This window comes from Megalobrama amblycephala, linkage group LG1 (assembly GCF_018812025.1).
Source record: "Megalobrama amblycephala isolate DHTTF-2021 linkage group LG1, ASM1881202v1, whole genome shotgun sequence".
NCBI lineage: Eukaryota > Metazoa > Chordata > Actinopteri > Cypriniformes > Xenocyprididae > Megalobrama > Megalobrama amblycephala.
In genome coordinates, this window is record NC_063044.1 from 37,777,427 (window position 1) to 37,793,052 (window position 15,626).

The 15,626-nt window shown below is 37.6% G+C and overlaps 1 protein-coding gene across 3 annotated transcripts in view; it reads left to right on the forward strand.

The window, feature by feature from the left end:
- The first annotated feature begins 262 nt into the window (after nucleotides 1-262).
- The window catches only part of LOC125268715 (dedicator of cytokinesis protein 7-like), a 66,490-nt gene continuing 51,126 nt past the window's right edge, over nucleotides 263-15,626 (forward strand). For all 3 annotated transcript variants that reach the window (XM_048191123.1, XM_048191130.1, XM_048191140.1), the window contains exons 1-10: nucleotides 263-389; nucleotides 652-914; nucleotides 7,232-7,319; nucleotides 9,834-10,009; nucleotides 10,672-10,740; nucleotides 12,019-12,142; nucleotides 12,799-13,011; nucleotides 13,345-13,430; nucleotides 13,794-13,860; nucleotides 13,983-14,132. In XM_048191123.1, the coding sequence (XP_048047080.1) occupies nucleotides 865-914; nucleotides 7,232-7,319; nucleotides 9,834-10,009; nucleotides 10,672-10,740; nucleotides 12,019-12,142; nucleotides 12,799-13,011; nucleotides 13,345-13,430; nucleotides 13,794-13,860; nucleotides 13,983-14,132 (1,023 nt within the window). In that variant the 5' untranslated portion in view covers nucleotides 263-389; nucleotides 652-864. The remainder of the gene's footprint in view (nucleotides 390-651; nucleotides 915-7,231; nucleotides 7,320-9,833; nucleotides 10,010-10,671; nucleotides 10,741-12,018; nucleotides 12,143-12,798; nucleotides 13,012-13,344; nucleotides 13,431-13,793; nucleotides 13,861-13,982; nucleotides 14,133-15,626) is intronic.

Genomic DNA, 15,626 nt, shown 5'->3' on the forward strand with positions numbered 1-15,626 from the left:
AAATGTTATTTGGTTTTTATACAACAATTATTTAATCAAGTAATTCATCGAGTAACTTACGTTTAGTAAAAAACAGGTCAGTATTTGTTCGTATTTCTTCGTAGTTCGTTTCTTAGTCAGGCGAAGCCAAAATATCAAGCTTTGCTTGTTAACTAGCAATACACAGACTGAAATCCGGTCTGGATCAGCGTGGATGAGTGGAGCGGATCGACAGAGATTTAAGCGTTCTAATCACTCGATCCGCTCCAGCTCGACTCCGGGTTTTACATTTCCCCGTGTGAGAAATATCCATTCTTGTTTGAAAACAACTAACGGTTAGATTCTAACGGTTAAAGAAACTGCTCATCGCCTCAGGCAAAATCACACAACTATTCAACTTCATTTGACAGGTGAAAACACCAACCAGCTACTGTAGAATAGAAATATTGAATTCTATATTATGTCGCCTGGCGTTCGTAATGCCTACTACTTAAAAGTAGTAAAAATAATTTATTCTGATTGCTGCTATAGCATTTATATATTTCTTTAATTTTTCTTTCAAAACAGTAGGATAACAGATTGGCTTGTGGTGTTCTTGGTAATCTGCCAAATTAGCATTATTACTTTTTAAGTCGGAAAACATTCATCATCTCCTTGCATTATCTATTCTAGAAACGAAAAACATCGCAGATCCCCAGAGATATTAGAGACAGGTGCGTCACTGGAAACCGGTTTGGTGAGCTCGTCCACAGCGCCATTCGCCCCCAGACCGCGAGGAGGCGCTATTATGCGCCAAAGTGACATAAGGAAGCTAATAACTCCACTCCACAATAATATTACCAAAGTACAGGGAAACTGTATAGGAGGTCTCCCTGTTCAGATGGGATGGCAGCTCTAACCAGCGAAAGGAGGGCTTTTGCGCACAAGATTAACAGGTATGTGAACTTCACCGTCTGCTGAACAGTGGAGGTGTTGTGCGTTAGTCGTCCCGCGCATCGGGATTCACGAGAATGGGAGAGATAAAGAGATCCGCCACGAGTTACACAGGGATGAACCTTTTGTTTAGTTCAACTCGCCGCACTTCGCAACAGTGTGACACAGCAACCAACTTCTGTCTTACTCTCAAGTGCTTTGCGATGAATACATGGTGTTTTAAAATCTTAAATGATTAACGTTAGACTCCGTGTGGGAGAAAAGATGATGCATTGAGCACCATGAACTGTAATGTGATGACACAGTGAAATCGGAACTACACTTTTATCTATTCAAATTGATATATCACTTGGCGTTTCGGGAAAGCGCTTAAGGCTGTCTCTTTTACAACATTAAAGTCAGCGCGTGTAATTTACACCTCGGACAGCGCAATGAAACTTGAATGAAAGTTTTTTTTATTATTATTTAAAGTTATTGAAACCAGTGGGAAACTGAGCTGTTGCTCAATAAGACACAATACAAAGTTGCTAATGCTAACAATTTTTGTTTGTTTTTGTTTTTTTGTAATAAGGAGGGGACGATAATCCAGAAATATTTGTTTTTGTTATTTAATTTAGGATTAATGTAAAACTTAAAAATCTACTGAAAAGTATATGTAATATTATAAATTGTATAATTAATATATAACAGTTTATAATGTAAATCAATCAAAAAAGGGCGTTGTGTTGGTACTACTGACATTTATTATCATAATTTATATGAGACTAGGGCAATGTAATATATTAATATTAAACCTTTCTAACATTATATGTTAAATATGGTAGTTGTATATTATGATAGGTTTTATTGAGCTTTGACAAGACTTCATCTGTCAGAGGGGCAAACCTAAATTAAACAGCTCTGATCATGTGACTGTTCACACCAGCCATGTGAAATGTTCACATTATTGATTGTCAGTTTTAGAAGAACAGGAGCAAAATTGTTTTTCACGTTTATATCACGTTTCACGTTAGTCTTTATTCCTGCTTATTATGATTTGATGGGAATCAACTTTGTGCTGAGGAAGCATCTCTGGAACTTGCTGGATGGGTTCATAAAAACAGTGAACCTGAGCAGTATATTTGTGATGGATTCATGCACTTGTTTATTGTTGGTTTATTTGTTGAGAGTCATTGATATGGTGGTTTTCATTCATTCTCGTAGACTAGAGCAACACTGATAATTTCATAAGGAAATAAAAAATCACTCCCAATCAATAAACATGTTCAAAAAGCATATGGGAATTAAGTGAAATCTTGCAGTGCGGATGGAAGTAGACAAGCCTGCAGAGAAAGTGTCCTTACAAAAAGCACTGTACTGAGATGGTAATACCATGGTACTTTCATGTAAACCGCAGTTCTTATTATATTCATATTGTGAATATCATATGGCACAATCTCAGCCTTAAAGGATTAGTCCACTTTTAAATAAAATTTTTCCTGATAATTTACTCACCCCCATGTCATCCAAACATTCCAGGGTTATTCTCCTTATAATGGACTTCAATGGCCTCCAAATGGTTGAAGGTCAAATTGACAGTTTCAGTGCAGCTTCAAAGGGCTTTAAACGATACCAGACGAGGAATAAGGGTCTTATCTAGAGAAACGATCTGCCATTTTCTACAAAAATACAACTGTATATGCTTTATAAACACAAATGATCGCCTTGCACGTGCTTCCGCTTTCCGTATTCTCCAAAATGCTTACGCCTTCCGTATTCCACTTATGGAACCAACGCAGCACCAGTTAAATTTTTTCCGTAAGTTGAAGAGGGAAGGCGTAAGACATACAGCGTAAACTTTTTAGAGAATACGGAAATGCGGTTTTGGCGGAAGCATGTGCAAGGCGATCATTTTTTTTTACATAAAGCATTTACATTTAAATTTTTTTTTTTCAAAAATAACCAATCGTTTCTCTAGATAAGACCCTTATTCCTCGTCTGGTATCGTTTAAAGCCCTTTGAAGCTGCACTGAAACTGTCATTTTGACCTTCAACTGTTTGGTGTCCATTGAAGTCCACTATAAGGAGAAAAATCCTGGAATGTTTTCATCAAAAACTTTAATTTCTTTTCGACTGAAGAAAGAAAGACATGAACATCTTGGATGACATGGGGGTGAGTAAATTATCAGGAAAATTTTATTTGAAAGTGGACTAATCCTTTAATAGGTCTTAATATGTCTTTTCTACCCAAAGGCATGAAACCTGTGCTTATGTTTCATGTCGTTATCATCTTTCTCTGTCTTCACCTCTGTGAGAGTGGACCCATTGTTTCCCTGCAGGATGTAGGAAAGGGTGGTGCACTCCATTCCACTCATTGCTTTTAGAGCAGACTAGTTTTCCTCTTTCCTTTAGAAGCAGGAAATAGGAAGCCACGGTGCGAGGCTCTGATTTTTGTCGTAAAGAAGTGTGCAACACCTAAAGGTCACACATTAGAAATAGCATGCATTTGTGAACGCTCTTAATTCTCATCGCAGTACACTGTAAAACAAACGGCATGTTATTATTACTTCAGCTGGCTTGTCAGGCGTAGAGTTTGCCTTTTCCTTCACAGTCACAGCTGTATAATCTCAGGAAATGGATAGTCAGTGCAGTGGCTTGACCCCTGGGAGGAGGCCATATCCGCTCTTTGCACCACATTGGGTTGGTTGAATGACAGGGCCTGATGCTGTAGTCGGCTGGGTTTTGTTAGCAGTGCAAAGTCTGGGTTCCTGCTTAGAGAATGAAAGCGGTGGTTAAGGTTAGAAAATGTGAAATTGTTTGCCCATGCAGTTCTCGCCACCACATTGTGGTTTTTAAACCACAGTTATTACACAGTTCCTATTACAGTCACTGAACCGAAATGAATCAACACTGAACTGATTTCAAATGAATAATGACTGTTTACTATTGTCTTTTCAGCTGCTTTACAGTAGAACTGAATTCTGTTTGCATCATTGAATCATTATTTTCCTTTTTAGCTTATAAATGAACGTGTAAATGGGTCATTGACGAATAAGCTTTTTAAACGTTTAAAAAAACATAATGGAGAAATAATTAATGTTGAAGTTTTATTAAGAGTTAACAATGAGATTATGTGGTTTTTATAATCAATTAACACTGTCTGCTTTTGTCATTTTTTTTTTACAAGATGGACAAAATTTGTCACCAAAAAAGTCATTCAGTTTAACCAAAATTTCGGTTTTACCGAATGACGATATTGGTTATACTGAATGACGATATTTTTAAACAGTGTTAACAGGCTGATATCTAGCTAGCTAGCAAAAGGACAATCAAACATTTAATATTTAGTACAAGTTTATAAAATATTACAACATTTTCCATGTTTTATAGGGGTTGTACTGAATGACCTGATGTTTTAAGGACATGCGCATGAGCAAGTGAAAACATGAATTTTTGATTCATTTTTGATTCACTTTGCTTCATGACCATGTGATCCTGTGCAGGTGTCTTAATGATGTCACATGATATTGACCGCATGACTTGATCCAAAATAGTCCCTTTATATTGGTTACTCTGAATGACATCAATGAAATTCATTTTTCCGGACATTCTTTCTAATAACAAAACAATGCTTCTACACATAATTTTAATACCATTTTGCACTATGTTGATATATGATGTTATAAAATCATGCCAGAATAAAAAAAAAATATATACATTTATTATATTTTAACATATTTTAATCACAAATGAAATGGCTGTATTGGTCTTTGGACGGTTAAACCGAATGACCTTTTGACACTTCAAAACCTTTTAAAATACCTTTTTATATGTAGCAAAATATAGTTAAAACCTTTTGGATTAAATAAAAGAGATTAAATTATACATACTTTGGATGTCATATCTTTGTTTTTTATTATTATTAAGGGCTTTGGACCAAAAAATGTCCCGTCACATCATTGACCCAAATGCTGACTTTATGACGTTGTGCTGTGTGCCATCTTTGTTATCATTCTTTTGTGCATGCGGACCAGTTCAGGACCTTAACCGACCTGATCTGAAATTGGCCACATTTAAAGTCCCAGTGAACCGGAAGTAGCAGCTGATTTTTCTTCAGTGTTGTGACGTGTTTTCAAGTGAAACAGAATATTGAATAGAGGGCAGGGTTTTATTTTAGCGCACCTCCTCTCCATATCTCGCTCATAGCAGACTAACAGTTGGAGGAGAGTAGTAACGTTAAGTTTTCAACCCAAGCTATCAAACTGACGTCATCTGCAAATGAACGTTGTTCTGGACTGGAAGTCACTTTTCAGATTTTGATTAAAGATTACCACGACAAACATTTTTTTTTCTGTGTATTAATGGATTGATTGTTCTCCCTAAGACCAGTAATGTGTGCTAACAAAGTAAATAGGGTCAATTTTGATTTCATGAGGACTTTAAAAGAAAATGTGAAGAGCCAAACAAAACAATCAAAAAAATCTGATCTGAGCGTTAATGGGATAGTTCACCCAAAATTTCTGTCATTTACTCACTCTTATGTTGTTCCAAACCTGTATAGTTTCTTTCTTCTGTTTAAAGGAAATAGTCTGTTTTTGAAAATAGTCTCATTTTCCAACTCCCCTAGAGTTAAACAGTTGAGTTTTACCATTTTCGAATCCATTCATCCGATCTCTGGGTCTGGCAGTACCACTTTTAACATAGCTTAGCATAGTTCATTGAATCTGATTAGACCATTAGCATCTCGCTTAAGCAGCAGGCGCAATGATATTACACACCGCCTGTGACCCCCTGTTTGCACAGGGAGCGTGCCTTGCAACCATGGAGACGTTTGTGAGAGACGGTGCGTCATTGCGCCTGTTGCACTCATGGTACGGCAGCAAAGTTCCTTGATTATTATGCCGGAATGAGAGTATAGTTCCAAGCCATATCGCCCTAGAAAATCGCAACTTTTCATTTTCCGCAGGTTTTAGTACACGATGTAACTACAGAAGAGTCAAGTTTTAAATAGGAAAAATATCGAAACTCTTTGGTCATTTTTGAGTGAGATGCTAACGGTCTAATCAGATTCAATGAACTATGCTAAGCTATGCTAAAAGTGGTACTGCCAGACCCGGAGATCGGCTGAATGGATTCGAAACCGGTAAAACTCAATTGTTTAACTCTAGGGGAGTTGGAAAATTAGCCTATTTTCAAAAAAAGTGGAGTGTTGATGGGAGCCATTGACTACCATAGTAGGAAAACATTCTTCAAAATATCTTCTTTTGTGTTCAACAGAAGAAACTCATACAGGTTTTGGACAACTTGAGGGTGAGCAAATTATGACATAATTTTAATTTTGGGGTGAACTATCCCTTTAATTCTCAATTCTGATTTATTGCTCAGATCAGATTTTTTGTTTGTTTGTTTGTTTTGTTTGTTTGTTTGCTTAAACAAAAAGTAGGCAAAAAGCTTCCAGATGACCTACCTCCTGCGGCTGGATTCTGAAGTGTGCATCCAATTGACATTTTACTATCCCATGAGGCCATGAGAGAAGATTTATAAATGGCAGTGAAGCGAAACAACTGACGCTGTAGGTCTCATGAAAATGACAACAGATTTACTACATCCAGATAACATTCATAGTACTATATAGAACACATATTTTTAACGATCGCAAAGCAATTACTCAGAAGCATCTACTCAGAGAGTACAAGATTTCAGATGCAGCCACTGCATTATCATGATCATTTGCAGATTATATACAGTATCTGGATTATATACAGTATTATCATATGTGTAGTAGTCTTAATGTAATATCAATATTTCATTTTCATCAATACTGGTATATTGCAACACTCACATTCATGCTAGGGATACTTGCCTTAGCAAGCTTCACTAATGATGGGGCGTGTGTGTTTTGAAGGGAACTGGAGCATCTGCAGCTGTGTGTGTGTATATTTGTCTGTGAGAGCGGTGCAGTTTGAGTTTGTTAGGGAGCAGCTGCAGGCTATCTCTGAGTGGATGAGGGGTTACTGGGTTATTGGGCTTTGTTGGGCACTAAAGCCTCTCATTTGCTTTTAGTTCTCAAATTGGCAGAGCTGTGGCGTCCTGCCTGCTCTCTGCCAGCGGCTCAGCATCTCTTCAGACATTCTGTGTTTGACCGTCGCCATCTAAGCAGCTGCTGGCTCTGGCCGTTATATCATCTGATATGAGCTTGTCTCGCTGTCTGTGTCTGATTTGTTGTGATCTTCTTGATGATCTATGTGGTATTTTGTCATTGCATATGAGCTCCTGATGTGATTATAAAATCTTGCAAATATAATAAATGTCCTTCTGTCTTGTTTTGTGTATCTCATAGGACTGTAGCGTCTGAGGTCAGGAAGCAAGTTTCCCGGGAATATGGCTCTCCACAGCTGTCCAAAAAACGCGCTGGAGCTCATCAACCGGTTAGTGTGTATTTGTGTTTATGTATATTTCTGCTTGTCTGCACATAGTACTGCAGGCTCCAGGTAGTCTTGAGTAAGACTGAGGGCATCATTTTGCAGAATATTTGCTTTGAAAACAAAGCCAGTGTGAAAGACTTTAATCACGTGATATTGGGTACACTTGTTCTTCTGGAATTCAGCCTGACTAAGTATAATATATAAATATTTGAATGTGTAAATATTTACAATGTCATACATCCACTAAAAATCACCTTGACACCAGTTGATCAAAAGTCATTGGCTGCATCCAAAAGCTTAAAAATGCTGCCTTCAGAGATAGGAATCAATCCAATGTTAGCTTCACTTCCTTTCTCCTGAGATGCCTTCATCTGATCGATTATTGAAAGCAGCATAGATGTATCCTTTGATACTTTTATTTTCCTACAATCCTGTGGGTTCCTGTTCCATTCTGTGACAATTAAAGGGATAGTTCACTCAAACATGAAATTTATCCCATCATTTGCTCACCACCAAGCCATCATAGGTGTTAATATAGGTGTGACTTTCTTCTTTCAGATGAACACAATTGGAGATATATTTAAAAATATCCTGGCTCTTCCAAGCTTTATAATGGTAGTTAACGGGGGACTTGTTTTGAAGCCCCAAAAAATGCATCCATCCATCATAAAAGTAATCCATATGGCTCCAGGGGGTTAATAAAGACCTTCTGAAACCAAGCGATGGGTTTTTCATATCCATAACTAAAACTTTATGAACTAAAATAAATGCCCAGAAATGGGCATTCACAAGTGAAGTCTTCATGAGTAAGTCATTGAATTAGTAGACTCAAGGATGATCCAAGGCACTCGAAATAGGCAAAAGGTAATGTTAAAAAGCTTGTGTGTATCACCTGTTTTTAAATAATAGCCAAGATGAAATAAAGGCTTTTTAACATTACCTTTTGCCTATTTCGAGTGCCTTGGATCATCCTTGAGTCTACAAGTTCAATATTTTTTCCCTTGTATCCAAAGAGCACCGAGACGGACTTTACACCCCGTGCAGCACTTCTTATGCATTGATTTTCTTTTTTAAGTCATTGAATTATTCACTCAGATTTCAAGCAGATTTTAAATGAATTCTAATTAAATATTTTACAATCTACTCCAGCAACATTTTGTCAGAACCTCTAGTAAATTATGTATTATTCAGTACTGTGGGAGAATTGTGATTTTTTTCTTTCTTTTTTTTTTTCCATTCCATTATGCACAAAAGTCTGTGAAGTCATTGCCTGGTAGGGAAGCGAGGCAACGTCATCTGCCTAAGCTTTTGGGCGGTGCCTTTGAGTCAAAAATGGCTCTGAAACAATAGTTCTGAGAAAATGGTTTGCATAATTTGTTGAAACGCAGATGAAACGCGGTTCAGTATTTTGTATCTAATGCAATGCCATTCAGGCATTCTAAGTGCAATTTTTTTTGGGACCTCTGTATAGATGTGATTGTATATGTAGGGGATATAAAAGGGAAGTGGATTTTACCACAAACCACAATTACTTCCCCCTGTTTTCCCCCAACACAAGGTTATTTTGGAGTTTTCTCTGTACTTTTTTTATTGCAGTGTTGGTAACACTGAAACTGTACCTTGGTAAGCTATAAGCATCTCATTATGTATAGTAGTTACAATCAAGCCTCCATTTTATAAAATCAATAACTAGCTGCTACACTACATTTTACAACAGTAAGTAGATATCTGCGCTGAATCTATTTGAATGGGTCATTTTAAACTTACAACTTCTGCCCTATTAAAAAGAAGTTGAAAATAAGCTGCAAAAACTTTTTTTTTTACCTTAGATTAATAGTTTAACACTTAAACAAGCTAAATAAATAAATAAACTGGCAAGGTTTTTTTTTTTTTTTTTTTTTTTTTTTTCAGTCAGTGAGATGAATGAAAACAAAAAAATATATATATTTATTTATATATTTGGGGCACCAAAACTTTAAGTGGACATAAGTGGTCACTGTAAGTGGACATAAAATAAAAAAATCTATAATATTTTTTAATCTGAAATAATTGAATACTTTTATTGTGCAAGGATGCATTAAAGTAGATTTGTATTTAAAAAATAAATAGTTTTTTGTTGTTGTTGTTGTTGTTGTTGTTTTACTTTCTAGTCATCAAATAATCCTGAAAAAAATGTGTCACGGTTTCCACAAACTTAAGCAGAAAATCCAGCTTTGACATCACAGAAATAAATTACAGTTTTATATTGTGTTTATTAATTTTATAATATAACATTTTTTATTATATTTTTGATTGAATAAATGCAGCCTTGATTAACATAAGAGACTTCATTTAAAAACGTTTATACATACATATGTATAGATATACATGCATAAAGAAAATACAGTGGCCCCATAAAGTATTTGGACAGTTAGGCAACACTTGTATGTGATTGAATTAGATCAAAATGTTATTCAGTCATTTTGCTGGAGTGTTCAGAGTGAGTCAGGTCCAGGGGTGACGCTTGTAACCTTCTAGGTGCCTCTGACGGAGGTGGTGGAGCCAGTGGACTATGAGGAGTATGTTAGCAGCCATCCACCAGGAGCAGAGGCCGGACCCCTCAGACAGCTGCTGGAGTTCCCCAGTGATGACCTGGAGCTGCTGCTACAGGAGAGAGAGTGTGCTACCATAGAGCCGCCAGTCCCTGAGGAGGAGTGAGTCGCCCATCACACACACAAACACACACACGCCACACTATAATGAACCTTGCCCTTCCTCACGCCCTCACTGCTAATCAGGTAATCTCATCATCTTGGATAAGCTTTGCTGTGCTGCCTGTGAGTGCACTAATATCCCTTTTCCAGGGGTACGGTTCCAATACTGGTCCAGGCCTGTGTCCGGTTGAGGGGGGATGGTGGAGAAATGCTGTTACTGTTTATGGCTCGTTGAGCAATATAATAATGTTACACTACATTGATCTTTATATCTAAATATATAAAATTGTGCACATGAGAGAGACTCGGCGTGCGAGAGAGCAAGTGAATCAACGGTTTCAGTTTCAATATATCTCCAAAAAGGACAGATGAGACTACCGGGAGTTGCTGGTATGCTTGAATTACTCCCAGTACTGTGAACAGCAAAACAGAAGTGACGTACTGCCTACACAAAGCACTTGAGTTTTAGACTGATTATAGTGAGATGAGCTTCACGTAGCATCATTGCATCACCATTTGTTCCTCAAGTCGGTGGAAACAGGCTCCAGTTCGCCTGGCCAAGAACAGGCTGTGGCTCCAGAACGTGAGCTATTCTGGTGGAAAAGGGGTATGAGGGTATCAGGAGGTTTGATGCTATCTCTTTTTGCACTCTCTCTTGATAGCTCGCTGGACCCCAGAGTGAGGGATGCTTTGGGGGTCTACACCGACGACTGGCTCATCATCCAGAGGAAGTGAGTATTCTTCCTCGTATATGAGCTTGGACTGTGAAATACACACACAGTACTGTGTCAAAAGTTTAGACATAACCACTTTTTCAAAAGTATAGCGACCAAAATACATTCAACAAATCAAAACTTTTTATCAATCAACTTCATGTGGTGCATGAAGCAGTATTAAAGGAGTTTCTATGTACTCTAATGTTCTAGACTGGGTAAACCCAGCCTGATCTGCCGGCGATTTGAACTCCGTCTGGAAACCCGTACATTCATTTCTGTTGCATGTGTTACACTTTTGCAGGAACCAATCACAGACTGGCTTATCCACCTTGCTCGCTATTGGCGGGTACAGAGCTCTTTCTATGGCTCTGGGCGGATATAACACGATGACGTCTCTCGCACGGCCGTCAATCCAATTCCTTTTAACCTCTCAACGATGCTAAATGACTTCTTTAGTTTAGCAAACAAATCACTCGAGTGGGTGTAAATACCACTCACTTTCATGTTTTTTTGCACAGCCTGCAAAAATCGCTCGATTCTATTGCTGCTTCTGCAAACCGCTGATCAATGCTACAAACCAATACAAACTAAACCTGTCTGGAGTTTTCGCATCGCTCTGCATAAGTACGTCACCCGGATCGTTGATCTGATTGGTTGAAGGACTATCCAATTGTGTGAATAATGCTTGTTGATCACGCCTCTTGTGCAGTAGAAAATACATACAGTCTCCCCAGACCAATGTTCAATTTTAAATTGAGCTTGGTCTGGTGATAGCCAGATAACTAATGTTCAAAAATTGAGGGTTTTTTGGCATTTATTTAGGCAAAAATTCAGTAAAAACAGTAACATTGTGAAATATTAGTGCAATTTCTTTAATAATACTTGTGAAATATTTATTACAGATTCTTTGATTAATAGAAAAACAGCATTTATTTTAAATATAAATCTTTTGTAACATTATAAATGTCTTTGCTGTTGCTTTTGATCATTTTAATGCATCCTTTCTGAAGAAAAGCATTAGTTTCTTTCAAAAAGTAAACCTTACTGACCCCAAACTTTTGAACGGTAGTGTATGCTGGGCAAGTCTTGTTGAATTTCTTTTCTTCATCAGTCCAGCTCAAAATTTAGTTTTTAAAGAAGTTCACGCATACAGTAGGTAGGTACAGTTTATGTTGTAAAGGCCTTTAAACCAAAAGGTTTCAAGATCATGAAAAACATCGAGTTTGTTTATATGACATGGCTGCTTACTGGAGGACAAGTTGTTTAGAAAGTAGAAACTTTGTGGTCTCTCAGGTATCAACGATACAGCACCACACAGACGCCTCATAACTCTGAGCGGCAGCGGGAAAAGCAGAAAGGACTCATCAAACAGACCTTTGAGCTGGATGAGGCAACCGTTGATCGTCAGGATGAGCAGGTAACTGTCTGACTAATTAATTTCATACACTACTTAGACTCACACCAGTGGTGAGAGCCGTGGCCTAATGTTGAGTGCACGTGCTCCGATACATGAGGTTGACAAAGACTTGTGAGATTTTCCAGTCCTGTTCCCCTTTCTTCTACAAATCTTTTACTGTCAAATCAAGTTTACATTTAGAAGGTACAAAAAGGCCAGAAATAATCATAATAATAAAAAATTTACAAGTTAAACAGAAATTGCCTAGATAAATGATTATCTTCGTAATTAATGGTTTTATATTGTTTTAAAATATTATATTATCTAAAATCATAGTTTGCAAAAAGTTATCAAAAATAATTAAAAAAATACTTGAGTGAGAGAACCAATTTTTTTATTTTTTTTATTTTATATTTTATTTTATTTGTTTTTATCATTGTATTTTTGTTAGATTTTATTTATTATTAAATTAAGGAATGTTATTAGTGAAACTGAAAAAGTCCCTGCATAATGATCATTATGGACTTTGTAATTAACAAGTGGTTTTAAATTGTTTTATTATTCTAAATTAAATTAACAAGTTAAACTAAGAAATTGCCTGGATAAACTGTTATTGATGATATAGTGATTATAAATGGTTAATGTTTTAACTTTAGACGGGTTTTTGTCTGTGTCAGGATGACTCCAAGAGGCACTCGGCATCGCTGGATGAGACGCCGCGTGGGAGCTGGGCTTCCAGTATATTTGACCTGAAAAACTCCACACCTGATGCGCTGCTGCCTTCTGTGCTGGAGCGCACGGCTGCGGAGGACATGGACCGCCGCAACGCTGAGAACCGCCAGCAGTGCCGCCACACTGATCTGCTGGGACTGTACCCTGCACCGGATGAGGTCTGAAATCATTAAAGTCAGTGTGAGACTATGTGTGAAAGAAAGTAGCAAAGGAAAGTAGAGTCTTCTGTGTCGGAGACGATGAGTAACACTCAATACTTTTATGTAGGAGAGCTGTCAAACACTGAAGTTCAAAAGCAGAGACGTCTCTCTGATGATCCATCTGTGATTTTGTTTGATCTTGTTGAACATATTCTTTGTCTTTCCTCCGTCTCTTGCTCCTCCGCACTGTCGCTGCTTTGTCTGTGTACACATTGTTTCTGATGACTGAGCAAACGTTACCATGGTGCTGACTGAGCCGTAGTCATGATGACGGCTCTCTGTGTTTGACAGGACGAGGCCGTCGAGAGGTGTGCTGTCCCAGAGGTGCCCAAAGAGCACACCGGCCAGAAGATTATGGTCAAGTGTTTGTCGCTCAAGTAAGGCTCTCAACCACCCCATCCAATCATCCAGTCATTTTATTGCTGAAGTCAACAAGTGCCTGTATTGTTGATCACTTTACAATAACAATGAAAATGAAAAATAGCAGATGAAAATAAAAATGAGTGTTTCCAGAACAACAAAAAACTATAATTGTACACAGAAAAATATTCATCTCCTCACCCTGACTAGATTACTCTGTCAAAATCGCATTGCCACTACAAATCGTGGTCATTGTAAACGGCCCTTTATTCTTCATTTGGTAACTGTTTTCATTGTGATTTAACACACCTCCTGATTACACATCCACCCTGAATAGTTAAGCCAACTGCAGTGTGATCTCGCTCTTGTTGTTCTTCCAGATTTGAGATTGAAATCGAGCCAATATTTGGATCCCTGGCTCTGTATGACGTCAGAGAAAAGAAAAAGGTATGACTATATATTCTCAACCATTTAAATGTTTGGGATAGTTACTGAAAAGGTTCAAATCCTGTGATAGGTGATCATTTATATGCTGCATCCCTTTCATCCATGCCCCTTTCCTCTCTCAGATTTCAGAGGATTTTCACTTTGACTTGAATGCGGATCAGATAAAGGGCTTGCTCCGACCCCACAACCCCCACGTAGCCATCTCCACCCTGGCCCGGTCTGCTATCTTCTCCATCACATACCCGTCTCCTGACATCTTCTTAGTCATTAAGGTATGACCAGCAGGGGGCACAGTGCCACATGTGCTATAGAGGGTACAGGAGGTCAGAGTACAGGAGGAACTCTAGGGCAGGGGTCGGCAACCCATGGCACGTGTAGCTAAAAAGGTGTATTTAATTTAAGTAAAGTCCCTCAAACTTGCATACAGATATATGTTATGTTTTATTTAATTAGAGGCTATAAATACTAAAAAAATTTCACTGGCGCTACTGCAAATAAATATGCATTTTATTTTAAATATCCATTTTCTATTATTTCTATATATTATTTCTATATACACCTACTTATGATTCAGTGTGTTAGTTGTTTAGTCAGATTGTGTTTACATAGAATCTTGAGTTAAAGATCAGACCATATTATATAGAAATAGTGTTAATTTTTGTTAATGAAAACTATGATGAACTATAATGTTCATTGAAAACATTTTTTTCATTACTAAGACGAGATGACACCAAGGTCATTAAATGATAACTGTGACCCTATCAACATGCAAAAAACAAGATTAAGATGTAGTAAAAAAAATATATAAACTTTACCAGTCTCTTTTTATTTTTGTCGAAAAGAGAGGAGACAAAATATTACAGATTCTGTTACAAGCTTTCATGCTTGCGGTTGCCAGATGTCAAGAGCTTAAATCCCCCAATCAGAACTTTTCTGTTCAAAGTATACATTTTCTGCCCGGTGTTTTACTTAATTTTTGTGATCTGGCTGGAGTTCAGCGATCTCCATTGAGAGTCACTTGTGCTGTTTGCTGTGACTAAATCTGCCATCTAACATTCTCAGTGATAAACTGTAATAAATCCAAACATGGATCTCGACTAGAGTTGTCAAAAGTACCGACTTCAGTACCAAGTCGTGGCGATACCAGCATTTCCCCCTAGCATTTTGAGCTCTGTTGAGCGGATTCTGACTAACTTAAACACCTCTGATTGGCCATTGTGTTCACACGCTCAACAGATATGTCTGTGATTGGCTACAATGATCAACGCTTCAAAAGCATGTTGTAAATAGACATTTTTGACGCTCTTCATCAAGTGCTTACACAGATAGACACCTGCTTTCACAAGGTCCCGTGTGTATCAGGGATCCCTTATATATACGCTGGTAGACGCCTGCTTTCAAACGCTCTCGTGTGCTCTCAAAATGCTAGAGGGAAATGCTGGTATCGTCACATTTTTTTAAATTTCAGTCAGTACTTTTGACAACCCTAATCTCGACTATATTGTTTGCAATTGTGGTTGCTGAATAAATGAACTTATACGCAACCTCTGTGTGACAGTCTTTTTTACTGTTTAATAGAAAAACATGTAATTTGGGATTATTGGAATTACTATTAGGAATTTCACTGTTTTCATTTTTGTGAGAAGCTTCTTGTTTTACCAGTTTTCTTAATGTAGAGAGTGTTAATTTATATGATAAATAGCCTATAATAAATCAGGCAACTAGATGAGGTCAGGTAAACCATGCATATGAGTCTACATTCTCTT